The 13,243-nt window shown below is 40.9% G+C and overlaps 1 protein-coding gene across 1 annotated transcript in view; it reads right to left on the reverse strand.

Moving 5' to 3' along the window:
• The window catches only part of LOC104082090 (armadillo repeat protein deleted in velo-cardio-facial syndrome-like), a 53,339-nt gene that overhangs the window by 33,939 nt on the left and 6,157 nt on the right, over positions 1 to 13,243 (reverse strand). Inside the window, exon 4 of the mRNA XM_009585070.1 lies at positions 9,737 to 9,808. Coding sequence (XP_009583365.1) covers positions 9,737 to 9,808 — 72 coding nt within the window. The remainder of the gene's footprint in view (positions 1 to 9,736; positions 9,809 to 13,243) is intronic.

A 13,243-nucleotide genomic window follows, 5' to 3' on the forward strand; every position in this document is an offset into this window, starting at 1 on the left:
TGGCATCTGAATGCAATTAACTTGCCTAAGGCCCCTCAGCAAGTCAGTAGCAAAGCTGGAATGTGAAAGTGAGACTTCCTTACTTCCAGCTCTGTCTTTTGCTGAAGCTCCATATCGCTCCATCTCTTTAGTAGCTGCTGTAATTACCATGTGCTTGAATGGAGTTCCTGCTGTTTAGTTTTTCATAGGCTACTTTATTATGCAAGTATATATAGGCTGTTCTAGTTTAAGATGTTATAACCACATGCATAAGTCTCATTTTCTGTGCATTTATAACTTGGCCACAAATTCACATCAAGCTGGAAAGGGAATTTACCACCTGGGATTCTTGTCTTTTGAAGATACTGCTAGTTACTATAATAGATCTATATGCTTGGGTGTCAGCCCCAGGCAAGGAGCTGGAAGCTGACTACTGCAGTTATTTTATAGTGCCATGAGAGTCACAGGTGAAAGGACCTAAAGGTGGAGAGGGAGAATCTTGCCTCCAACTGCCAGCTTTTCCCCTCCACACACTGAGGAAGACTAAACATCCAAGAACGCAAGAGAAGGGTAAAGAGGAGGAATAGTTGTGGATGTTCATTCACTATTTCCAGGATAACCAAAGTACCTTAGACATGAGTCAGATTTTTCTCATTCAGAAGGAAGAGTTTGAAACAATTCAGAAAGCAAGCTGTCTTCCTAACTCATCTTGCACGTGACCTCTAGCTGTTAAAGACAGAGGTAGAAAACGAAGGGAAAAGGAGGAGCTCTACAGGCAAACAAATTATAGCAAACCAAGAAGTTATGGACAAGGAGAACAACCTTATGACCTCATGAAGAGCTTCACATTCTCAACCCTGTATAAATATAGAGCTGAATGAAATTCTCGTATCACTACAATCGCTCCTCCTCCCTCCCTGTCCCAGCAGTTGTTTTCCACTGCTCCCTCAGCTTAAACTTCAAAGCTACATAACCTAAAATTGAAAAAGACATTCACACTATGAAGTGTCCATATTGGGGTGGGAGGTGTTAGAGGCATATTAACTATCACAGTTGAAATTTCTTCAGTTCACATTGGTTATATGTAGCAGAACTCTTCAAGTTCCCAACTCAAATCTTCCTGACAGAAAAGTAAATCCCTCTTAACTGGGCAATTTATCGGATAGTCTAGTCACACAAACACTGTGCTTCCCCTTACTGCAGCTGCAAGAGCTTTTCTGTTCCACAGATGCCATTTCACCTCTAGCAGGAATCTAGCCTGTCTCATCTGGAAACACAGTTCTTGCCTGGATGTCCCCACAGACAAAGCAAGGGACCGGAAAGCACGGCTCAGAGCTGCAATGTCGAGGCATTCTCAGAAGTGAGAAAGCAACAATTTGACAAACATGGTAGCAACTACCAGAACGTAAAGCCAAAACTATTCTTCACATTCCTGAGCAGACAGATAACACCAGAGTAAGAGCTGGTCTTGTAACGGTCTGAAATTCCTCTCACATGATTTGGTGGCATAACTAAACCCCACACAGCAGAGCTGTGACAGTCTCAGCAGCATTACTGTACACAGTTACTGTGTAGGGTTTCAGTCATATCATTAGTATTTTTCCCAGAAAAATATTTGTTTCCTCACAGTCTCCAAAGTGAGAACGTTGTAGGATAGAATCGTATTAACAAGTGAAAAAAATTAGCAGCAGAATTCAGAAAGGTCGTACACACTTGAGAAAAGCAAGGTTGAACTGTGAGTCCTTATCGATATTTGAATATTCCTGCAAAATAACTACTACAAATATACAATATTAAATGCCTACATGAATGCAGGTGATCACACCCACCAATGATGACAGTAAAACTACAGGTAAGGCAGACATGCACCTTCCACCTCAAGGCAATGATGATCCTAAGACAACGCATGCATACGTCAGCAGATTTTAAAAAAAAAAAAAAAATTATCTAGTGGTTGACAACACTGCCATAACTAGCTAACTACTGAACTACAAACATCACTTAAGTCACCTGTGTATCAGGAGAGAGCTAAAAGGATATAGCACTTGAAAACCACATTTGGTCTACAAATCATAGAAACATAGAATCATTTAGGTTGGAAAAGACCCTTAAGATCATGGAGTACAACCATAAACCTAACACTGCCAAGTCCACCACAAAACCATGACCCTAAGCACCACATCTACACATCTTTGAAATACCTCCAGGGATGGTGACTCAACCACTTCCCTGGGCAGCCAGTTCCAATGCTTGATAACTCTTCAAGTGAAGAAATTTTCCCTAATATCCAACCTAAACCTCCCCTGGCGCAACTTGAGGCCATTTCCTCTCGTCCTATCAAATGAATAGTAACATAAAAAACAAGCAGACCATAAGAGAACCTTGGACACTCAGTGATGTTCAGCCACATAGCTTACCTCCCTCTACAAAGGTTGCTGACTCCAACGCAACAGAGCACTTCAGTTTTATTAAATCCACATTCTAGCAATATAATGCACTACAAAAGCATAACTGTGCCCTTTACTTGTTTGCCAAAGTCCTGTTGCAGCTGCATGCACCAGGATAAAAGCCCAAAAGATTTTGTCTAGTTGCTGGTGTTTAATGCATTCCATGACAATTTCTCACCATGGGTACCTGTGGGTAAAACACGCTATCTGGGGAAAATCTGCTGCTTTAACTGCTCAGCTAGTTCAATACCTGTCAAAAATAGGCAGAGGTTGTTTTGGTTTTTTAAACCATATGCCACTGAGTTATGTAGAAGGAAACAGAGGTCGTTCCATGGACAACATCCTTCAAAGGCCAAGCTGTTCAAGGCTTACTGCCTGCACAAAAGCAACAAGGAAGGAACAATCCTTAAGAATTGGGCTAATGATTTATTTTATGCAACATCTGTGAAGCAAGGTGATCTTATCACAAGACAAGACTGTGAATCACTAACTACTAGGATTGCTTTAGCAATGAAGTCCAGCAGCTCTGTGTGAGTATGACACAAATCTACCATAAAGAACCGACTGATCCTGGCAACAGGCAGCAAGAACTGAGAATAGCTAGTGACCGGGAATATCATGACAATGAAGCAGTGTTTATTCAACACGTTTCAAAGTAAGCTGTCCCTGAAAAGCGAGACAGACCCTTCTACTTGTTCCTTCTCCTGTCTTGTTGGCCTACATAAAACTTCTCAAGCAAGATCTGCAAAACATTTCTAATCATGCCCAATCCTATAGCAGGTTTCCTTTTAGGTACCCTGGAGTATGTACTGGGACTAAGACTGAGACAGAAATCAAGGAAAAACACCTTCTCATCTCTGCAGATGAGTCACCACCACCCATCACTGCTCACCTCATCTAGAGTTTACAAAGAACTTGTGTTGTCTGTAAACTCTGTAAAAAAAACCAACCCTCTGTAAAAAGAACAACACTCCTACTGGAATGATTCTCTGTTTTAAGGAAGTTTTATCAAGTTAACTATTGGTGACAGAATTTTGCACTCCATTTAAAAGCCACGCTAAGTGAGTAACCGTTAAACCCTCTCCGTATCTGACTCACGCAAGGAATGCACACTTCATCAAAACACAGAAGGTGTCGCAGTGTGTCAATACAGGCTACAACTCTTAAAGGCTTAGGCTAGTCTACTTGAAATGAAAATAATCATTGTTATATAATGTACTTGGTATTAGTTCAAATTGCTTGATTTGTCATACCAAGAACAACAAGAAGCTATTTCAGACTCATTCTTTTCATTGGAAGAAGACATGTTAGGGCAGAAACAAGACCAAAGACATAATAGTACTCCCAGACCTCCAATTCACATTCCAGCTGCGTCTCCCCATATGATTTTTCAAACCCTTCAAGTTTCAGCCCTAAACTTACAATTTACGTTCTACATAATGAAATTTAACAGATCCATAAAGATCACAAATAAGAGTTTCCACCTGTAGAGCACAGCTCAGCAGGCCAGGAAGCAACCCACTGCCATGTTTCAACCCAGCTTTGAACAAACGAGTGGCTCAACATAAGAATTGAAGAAGATTATGACAATAAAAGCAGAGTATTCCAGAACAAGTAGCAGTCAGCTATGGAAAGAGTGTGCACGCAAGAAAGCTAAAATCCACAGGTGCCTGTTCCAAATTCCTCGCAGACGTGAGGAAAAAGAATGAGAACTTACAGGTATCGGGCTGGAGAAAGTTTGGCAAGGGCAGGCTCCATATGGGAATTTCCCTATTCAAGGTAATACATTTTCTCTGACTCAAAGCATTGGAAGACAGATGAGAAATCCTTCACTGCTTTGTAAGTTATGAAAAACACACGGGACCAAAATGAACACTCTACTTAGTAAAGTAAGAGAAATATGAGATACTTAATAATTCTGATAGGAATTGCGCATGAAATACTTAGAAGATGTTAATACAAGAACATGTTACTTGCTCTCACAGAGGAGATCTTCCCAGTCCTCCAATTTCCACTAGCAGGCACAGGAGGGGTGTGGATGGTACCATTAATCAATCAGTTCCACTCACTTATTCACAAATACGACAATCAAAATTAATGATTGAAGGGTGCTGGAAGGGGCAGGCGAGTGCTTGAGTCAACTTGTAAAGATTTAAAGAAAGCAAATTAAAACGGCAGTGAAATGAGAACAGCAGCTAACCGTAATTACAAACCTAAAGTCAGAGTAAAGCTTCAGTGAAGTTTCTCTCTCCCCGCACCACATGTTGCCTTTAGCTGAAGACAAATTGCTGGCATTTTTGTAATCTAAGTTAAAGTCATTACCCTGACAGTGCCAGGAAGTCTAATTTCCTGGAGCAGTAACACAAAGATTTATAAGTGAATTTAAACACTCACCTTCTGGAATAGAAAATCTATCATCAGCATCAGGCTACACGGAAAGCGACTGAGGATTTCAGATAATGGAGACAGAAGAAATTCACCTGTTGACACGTTCACCCAAAATCTCATTCCCTACCTACATAGGCTGCTGACCGGGTTAAGTGTACACACAAAGCTGAGCTTTCAAATAAATTCAGCTTTTCTATGAGGTCCCTGCTGCAACAAAATAGCCTTGTTCAACTATAAGCAGCTTTAGCACTAGTTCAGTATTTCTGCTTGACTCTCTCCTAAATTTATGTTCCCATTAAAATGGAATTAAGCTTAAATAATCAAAATGGAAAAGATAAATTAATAACCACTTTAAATAACTGATTTAAAGGAGAGAATGAGTTAGCTCATCCACGAGGCTGAAATGTACCTGCACATCTCCTTATGGCTGAAAACTTTCAACTCCCTAATGAGATAAACTGAAACCATAGCTGAACTTCAACACCCAAAGCACCTTAGAGCATCTACTTTTATGCCATTGGATGTATGTGCAAATAAACAAGAAGCCACGAGATTTGCTTAAACCAAATAAGCACAGAGGTCTGGATTTAATTAGGAATAACCTGCTGATTCCACATAAAAAGCTGTTTTGCTTTTCTGGACTTACTCCTCCCATGTTCCAGGACTGATGAAGAGAGGCGGACAATCCAACACCTTCACATCAGGAGGATTAAATGTTACAACCTTTATAACATCTTCAGAGCGCTGACACATATCAATGCTAATTCTTTTCAGAAAACCTTATCGCACAGTCTGCCATCTGAGACACTGCTTTCCTCTGCACAGATATGATTAATCCTGATCTTCCCCCCAATGCGTGAGCCTCCTGTCACTATTCCTGCTCAGAAGTAAGGACTCTGCGAACAAAGCAAAGGAATTGTACTATGCTATGTGTTTAATGTGCACACAGGAGAAATCAGCATTTGCGCTGTGATAGTGCAGAAGAGAACACGCTGCAGAGGAGACGGCCAACACCACTATCGGTGACCTACTTTATATCGGGGAAAGGATTGCAGCAAGACTTTTTTTTTTCCTCCCCTCACAGAAGCAGGAATTTTTGAAAGTACTAAATTTAGCAAGGTCCCAAGTACAGCATTCTTAATTTCTTGTCAGTGCTGTCCCCTTCTCATATGGCTCTATGCAAGCTCTTATCACTACCCAAAAAAATTATCCTCTCTCTCTCCAACTGTCAGAAAAAAATTTTCTCCTTTCAACAAAGAGGAAACAAGAAGCTTCTCTTCCACAACCTTTCCTCATGGGGACTGCGCTACTCTGGACACTGCCAGAGCATATATATTTATTTTTTAATATCAGATGAGACAGCTTCTGAAAGCACTGCAAGTTCTCCCGTCTGATATTATCCAGTTTACTACAGATAACAACCCTGAACTGGAAGCTTTCCCCTGCCAGAATGCCTAGCACATAAAATTATTAAAGGCTTAGAAATGGTTTCAGGGCTGCTCAAATGCTATGCTGCAGCAAAATCTGATTTCCATTAAAAAACCAAGAGCAATCAGAAGAAAAGGAGACTAGTTCATCATTTTGAAAAAAAGAATTGCCTTCATTCATTCATTCCTCTCCAGAGCAAACAAATTCCAGGAAAAAAAAAATCACTAGCATTTAAACTAGGTAATAACTCACAAGAGCCTTTGGACTGTTCAGGATATGAACATGTTCCTAAGCTGCCTTGAATAAAGACTGAGAAAAACGTCTGCCTCCCACACAGACACTAACCTGCCCCCACCCCCCAACTAGGAACTACGAAAGTTTCTGGTTTTATGATGTTCGGCTACAGGATAGGCAGAGATTCCTGCAATTAAAGTAATCTGGAGACCAAATGAAGTTTCCAGAATGATAGAAAATAGGTCTGAACTAATTCACTGCTGCTCGTTCGCGGTTTTTCAAGCGATCATAAGCATACTATCAATTAAGCTCAGTGATCATACCTAAGAACATTTTATAGGGAAATCATGATGTCAAGTTCATGAAACCTCATCTTTAGATCCACCAGATAAGCACCATGGATGTTGACTATAAGATTACAGGAAACTTAACAACACTGCATCCCAATATTTGTTAACTACCACAATGTTAATTTGCTGCATTGCACGAACAAATCTTACTACGGCAGTTTCATTTGCCCACAAAGATTCCAGCTGAAAACTCACTTTAATATGGCTTTAATAATACATGAAAGAGATTAATCTATAATTGTTGATTTTTGAAATAGCACTTCATTGTGTCACTCAAACTGAGTGCTTTTGATCATTAAAACTTGCATGATTTTTCAATCTTAGTAACAAGGTTCTGCTTCAGCTGAGAGCTGATCTCATCAGAGCCAATTATACTCTATGGCATAGATCTGACCGGAGCTTTTAAGGGTTTTAAAACTGCAATTTTATTTGTTTTATCTTACCGAACAATTCAAAGTCCTAGCAATCTTGTTAGAACCTTTAATATCCAGGAACTCTCATGTAAACTAGATGCTTAGCAGGAAACTACTAGTAAAAAAGTGAACAAAAATGTATCACTGAATTTATTTTTTACTCTTAGCACACAAATGAATAGTTTGTCATGCCTTTTTCCACATCAAAGGGCTTCTTTCAAAATGCTGTGGGATTAATCTCCTGACCTGATCTACCATGAGATACGTAGTCAGATGTGGTGGGCTGACCTTGGCTGAACACCAGGTGCCCACCAAGCCGCTCTATCACTCCCCTCCTCAGCAGGACACGGGAGGAGAAAATAAGATGGAAAAAACCCTAGTGGGTCAAGATAAAGGCAGTTTAATAGAGCAAAAGCAAAGGCTGTGCAAGGCAAACCAAGATTTATTCTCTACTTCCCATCAGCAGGTGATGTCCCAGGGTGGGGGGAAGGTGTTTTAAGATTTGGTTTTATTTCTTATTATCCTACTCTGATTTGATTGGTAATAAGTTAAATTGATTTTCCCCAAGTGGATTCTGTTTTGCCCGTGATGGTAATTCATGAGTGATCTCCCTGTCCTTATCTCGACCCACGAGCCTTCCGTTATATTTTCTCTCCCCTGTCCAGTTGAGGAGGGGGAGTGATAGAGCAGCTTTGGTGGGCATCTGGCGTCCAGCCAGGGTCAACCCAGGGTCAAATCTATTCTGCTTAGATTAAATGGGGGTATCTCAAAATTATCAAACAAAACCTCTTCAAGAGTGTGTGACTTCTAGCAATTGAATATGATAACGAGCTGCGTAAGCTCAGAGAGACAGATACGTCTCCCATCAGATATGCCACAACACTTCTACCATTAGCAGAGCCACATGAAAGATTTTTTTCTTATTTTGAAGAAATTTATGCAAGATCCAGTTCTTTGCAGAAATCCCCGATTTCCATCTTTTCCCTTTAGTGGCACTTACATTCCAATCACATTTGGAAAGGAATGAAAGTGCTAAAGCCCTTGCTATATTTCGAGTTCCTTTCTTTGTCTGCATCCTCAAGAAGTCTCCTTGCTCTGCAATGTAACCAACGCCCAGCCCTGAACTGATGGCATTAACGTGAAGGTTGGTTAGGAGAGGTTTCCTGCAGCTCTCCGAACAGGATGGCACTGCACCTTCTAAGAGGTGCATTAGTATCTTGTGCAATAATGCACCAAATGAAAATTCGTGTTTAGACATTAGCCTAGAAACTGTACGCATTGTAAAGGGTGTCTGTAAATAGATTACATCCATCTATATATTAGGATTGGTTTGCATACCACCAATCAGAGCTTCACTGCACACAAATTTAAGTGAGAGTGCGGCACTTTACATGTGTAATTACTATACCATTACTGACTATCAGTTCACCTCTACGGATGTTAGATACAGCCTCTGTTGCTGCCCTCAGTTTACAGTAAGGAAACTGAAGCACAAATTAGTTGATTCGATCAAGGTCACTAAATTAGCATAATTCAGGTATCTCAGAGTCCAAGGATCTCTCCTTTGAGCCACACTGTCTCTTTATACTCTCTGAAATTGTACAAGTGATGCAGGAAGAGTTTAAGATTTTCCTTCTGAAGAATACTCAGGTAGTTCTGGGTATTCACAGATCATTAAGATGAGGGTGCTATGGGAGAGCTTTTCCTGCAAGGCTGGGTTGACAGGGTGGCACTGCAGCAGTTGCCATGACAATGGCTGAATCTCTGCAATGACATTGCACACACTCAAATGAAAACCTGTGCAAGTCTCAAAACACCGTCCAATGCTGTAGAAGTCTGACGAGATCCCAAATCATCTCCTAATCTCCAATTAAAGAGAGCACCATGCATGCTGGAAGGGAACGCAGATTGTTTGTGAAAGATTTCACCTCTGCCAGAGCCGAAATACAAAAGCGCAATGCAGAAGAATTTTTCTGTGAACCTCCCTATTTTGGAAAACTACAAGTACTACTCACTACAGACAGAGAGGAATACTGTATTCAGGAGAAGACTGACTATCAGTAAAGACAAAAAATTGAACTCATCCCCTGCCCTTACTCTCTGATTCATCGGAACACTGAAGAAATACAGAGATTCCAGGGAAGGGAAAAGGTTAGTGATAAGTACACTCAACTAACGCATTTCGTAACTCCTTACATTCACGTCTCGTGCAGGCAATTTGCAAAATAGAGTTGTAAAGGAAGAGAACATGCACTCACCCCTCTCTAGAGTTACAATCACCTAACACCAAATCAGATGGGCTTCTACAAGATTCTACCCATTTAACAGCTTTATATAAAAGCTGGTTATATCCAGTATTGAATATTAGGTAACAAGCAGCACTGACATATCTATTATTTCTTTTACTTTCTACTATATGCTCACGCCTCAAGTTCCTTTAAGAGCCTCCAGCTCCCAGGCTACTTGTTATTTCTAAAAGCACAAACATTAGCATTACCTTTTGCTGCTTCAGACCGCTTAGGCAAATCAAGTGTATCAAAATTCCTGTCCAAATCTCCATTCTTCTTTCCTGTGCAAAAAAATAAGACAACAGATGGAAAAGACTGTCAGCATATTGACAGGTAAGTTACTGTCATGTGCATCTACAAGATGAGAAAAGATACAGACTCAGAATATAAATCACAGACTACTACCCATGTTTGTACATATCTTGCAATCCAGCTGCATAGCTGTGGTTTTAGCACGAGCAACTTGGGGACAAAAATCCAAGCTACTTTCAGGTTGATCCACAAACATGCTTAGCACTAGCATTTCAGTGGGTCTTAGTGCTTAAAAATTTGGAAAATTGTGTCATCTCCCTTCTTGGCAAAGCTACGCCCCTCCCTCAGAAGCCCACTATTTACTTGTTATTTTTACAGAGGAATTTTGATCTGAAGCTTAGCTGAAGCAGAAACTGAGCAGCAGAGCAATATAAAACAGGCTTGCTTTGCAGCCTCTATTCTCATTGTGACTATAAGGCAGGAAGGCCTAAATTTAATACATTGTACAGACAGCAGCCAACAACTTAACCTTGAATTGCCCTTCAATCAATAAAGTGCCATTTTGAGTATTTGTTAGAAACTAATGGAAACAATGCCATACTTTTGCTAAGAGACAGTTTCAAACCATTACATCAGCTTTAAATTATACAGTCTTTCATAGAAAGCAGAACAAAACCTTAAGTTTAGTTTTGGTTAGGTTGGGAATTCAAGGTTATGTAAACAGCTGGGGAGGGAAGGGTTAATCTCCATCCCCTCCTCTCCCCCCAAGGAGACACACTGCCTTGGATGCTGTGGGATAAGCAGGCACCTTGCCATCAGAGAAGTACTGACAGCAGAGAGAGAGATTTTGAAGTTCAAGAATCTGCATGGCTTCTGAGGACAGCAGTGTACAATTTAGCTTTCCCAAATTATTTTAATGGGGAAAATCAAGTTACTTAGTCCCTCTCCCTCAAGCGCAGGGGAGGCAGGTGCAATGGGATGAATTCAGAACAACACAATTTAAGCTGCCAGAAGAGGCTTCTGAACAGGGACTCTACCAAGCTGCTAACGGAGGTTTACAGGAAGGGCTGAAAGCTCCACCAGTCAGGATGCTTAAAAGCAAACAGGAAAATGGTCCTTGAAAATGTAATGTGGAGATTAGTCTGACTCTTGACTGGGAATAGGTCACGAAACAGGAAGGCCAATCCCTGCCCCGTTACAGCAGAGAGCCGGTACAGCTTCTGCACAGACAATTCAATGGGCCACTCCACATTTCCTCTTGACAAAACGATAAACATATGCAGTACTACATAGAGAAGAAACAGAGCTTTTAAATACCAATATGAATATTTAGAAATAACATCAAGAGGGAAAAAAAAAAACCCCTCAAGATAGTATTCCATCCCGTCCCTTTCTTTGGAAATATCACACGTTTTTGTTTTGAAATGCCATCACAGAATACCAGCCAACTTTAACTACTGTGCAAAACAAAACATGCATCTAGAAATTCTGTTCATCTGAAGTACTTTGCTTAATTATCGAGTATGAAAAAGCCCATCCAAGCTGCCAAAAGGTAATGCAGCCAGGTACCATGCCACTCCTTTGAAAGGTATTCTTTCTAAAGAAAGGGACAGGAATTAGCTGCACTTTGCAGCCCTCCATCACGTTTTTGCTCCATAAAAGCACCAAAACCACATTGCTTGGGGACCAAATACCAGAAAGGAAGAATGCTGTGCATCATCAGAGGACATTACATTTCATAACGGCAGCTGAACCCAGTTACTGGCTGTAAACCCTTGTTGACCCTGAGAACATTGACAGAAAAAAGCAGGGCAAAGGGAGGGGGGAAAAAAAAAAAAGCATTGAAGGAAGGAAGTCAGTGTTTAGGAAAGATTACAGATTTAAGGCAGCCCAATAAATGTGACTCCATCTTATCTACAAGTAGGACAAACTGTTTTTTCACATGACCCCAAATTTCACGTCTCTGGGATCAGCTAGTTTAAACCTCAGAACATTTACTCGGAGAGCCAGACCTTTTTCAATACACTACTAATTTCAGAAGTTCTCTCTATAATTTAAAGGTTGGGGTTTGGTACTTCTGTTAGCCCTGCAGAACTGAGATGGCACAGTAAGAGTTCCCTTCTTTCTAGTGCCCTGTTCAGTAAGCAGTATGTATTTGTGCACAACTTTTTAAGGAAGAGATTGTCCAGGAGAGCAGTGTTGGCTGCTACATCTTTTGAGCTAGGAACACAGAAGCAGCTGCCTATTTACTAAACCATCTTTCATTAAGACAGCACACTCCACCTGTGCTCTGTGATCTTCAGTTGCTGTCTCTCAATTTCTGAGCCAGGCTGCAAATGCTGGCTGTCTTCTATGAAGCCTTTTGCTAATTTGTCTCTCAGCCCTCTGAGAAACTAACCCACCTCGCAGGCAAAACCACGTCTGTTCAAACCAGAAGCTGCCAGCTGTTTACCAATGGAAGCAATTCAGAACACAGAGCTCTGACCAAGGGGATTTCAACTCTACAAATTACTAGCTTAATATAACTGAGCAAGGGCCGGGTTCAGAAATACCCGAAGCGCCTACATTTTTCAGGGCTTTCCTACAGAGAGAAGGTGACAAAGCTGTAAGAAGACTCCAAAAGAAATCGATCTAAAAGGCAAAGGTTTCAATCTGCAGCCCAGCTGGTATTTTTCCCATTTGATTTTCACAGGACCCACAAATATTGGTTTGGAGTTTCTAAAAAGGTGACCAAATTTACCAAGTTTGAGAGCCTACCAATTACAGAGCTCCCAGCCATCCCCTGGCCTGACCGATACCATGAGGAAACCAGCTTCACTGCCAGCTTCTGTAGCTCTGAACACCCCCTCTGTCACTCAAGCCTGTCAGTAATGCTCGTGCCCAGGGATGCTGAAATGACCACACTAGCAGTAGAAAAGAAGTTTAAGATCCTGTTTTTGTACATTTCGATTTCTGCCCTTCTATGCATCTCCCTGCTCTCCAAGTTTTCCAGTCCGAGGTATGCCAGAGAAAAGACGATGCTGTTGTGTCAGAAGCATAGCTCCAAACTTTGGCAAAAGACAGCTTTGAACCTGCCTGCTGACAGGTCTGTTTTATGAGACCTGGCTGTAGGAACTGGCACAGCACTCTGGTTTGGGAAAACTGCCTGACATGAGACTTGCTTGTGCAAGATGCAATTTACAGTCTCTGAAACAGTGGGATTAAAATTCTTTCCCTCTCCCCCCCCACTACTTTTCATTATGTAAGAAACAACCAAAACATGACCTTCGGCATTTTCAATCTGTCAGAAACTCAGTACAGACTTTGAAGTGTGACCCAGCATTATTAACCACTAATGTTGTTGTTGATCTTCCTCAAATGTAGTTTTGCTTTACTGGATAATCAAAACAGCTATTCAGCTAGACCATTTTTACTGAAGAATTAATTCCCAAACGCTTTCTTTCCGGTTAAAAAAAAAAGTTGAA

The sequence above is a fragment of the Fulmarus glacialis genome, unplaced genomic scaffold (assembly GCF_000690835.1).
Source record: "Fulmarus glacialis isolate BGI_N327 unplaced genomic scaffold, ASM69083v1 scaffold16079, whole genome shotgun sequence".
NCBI lineage: Eukaryota > Metazoa > Chordata > Aves > Procellariiformes > Procellariidae > Fulmarus > Fulmarus glacialis.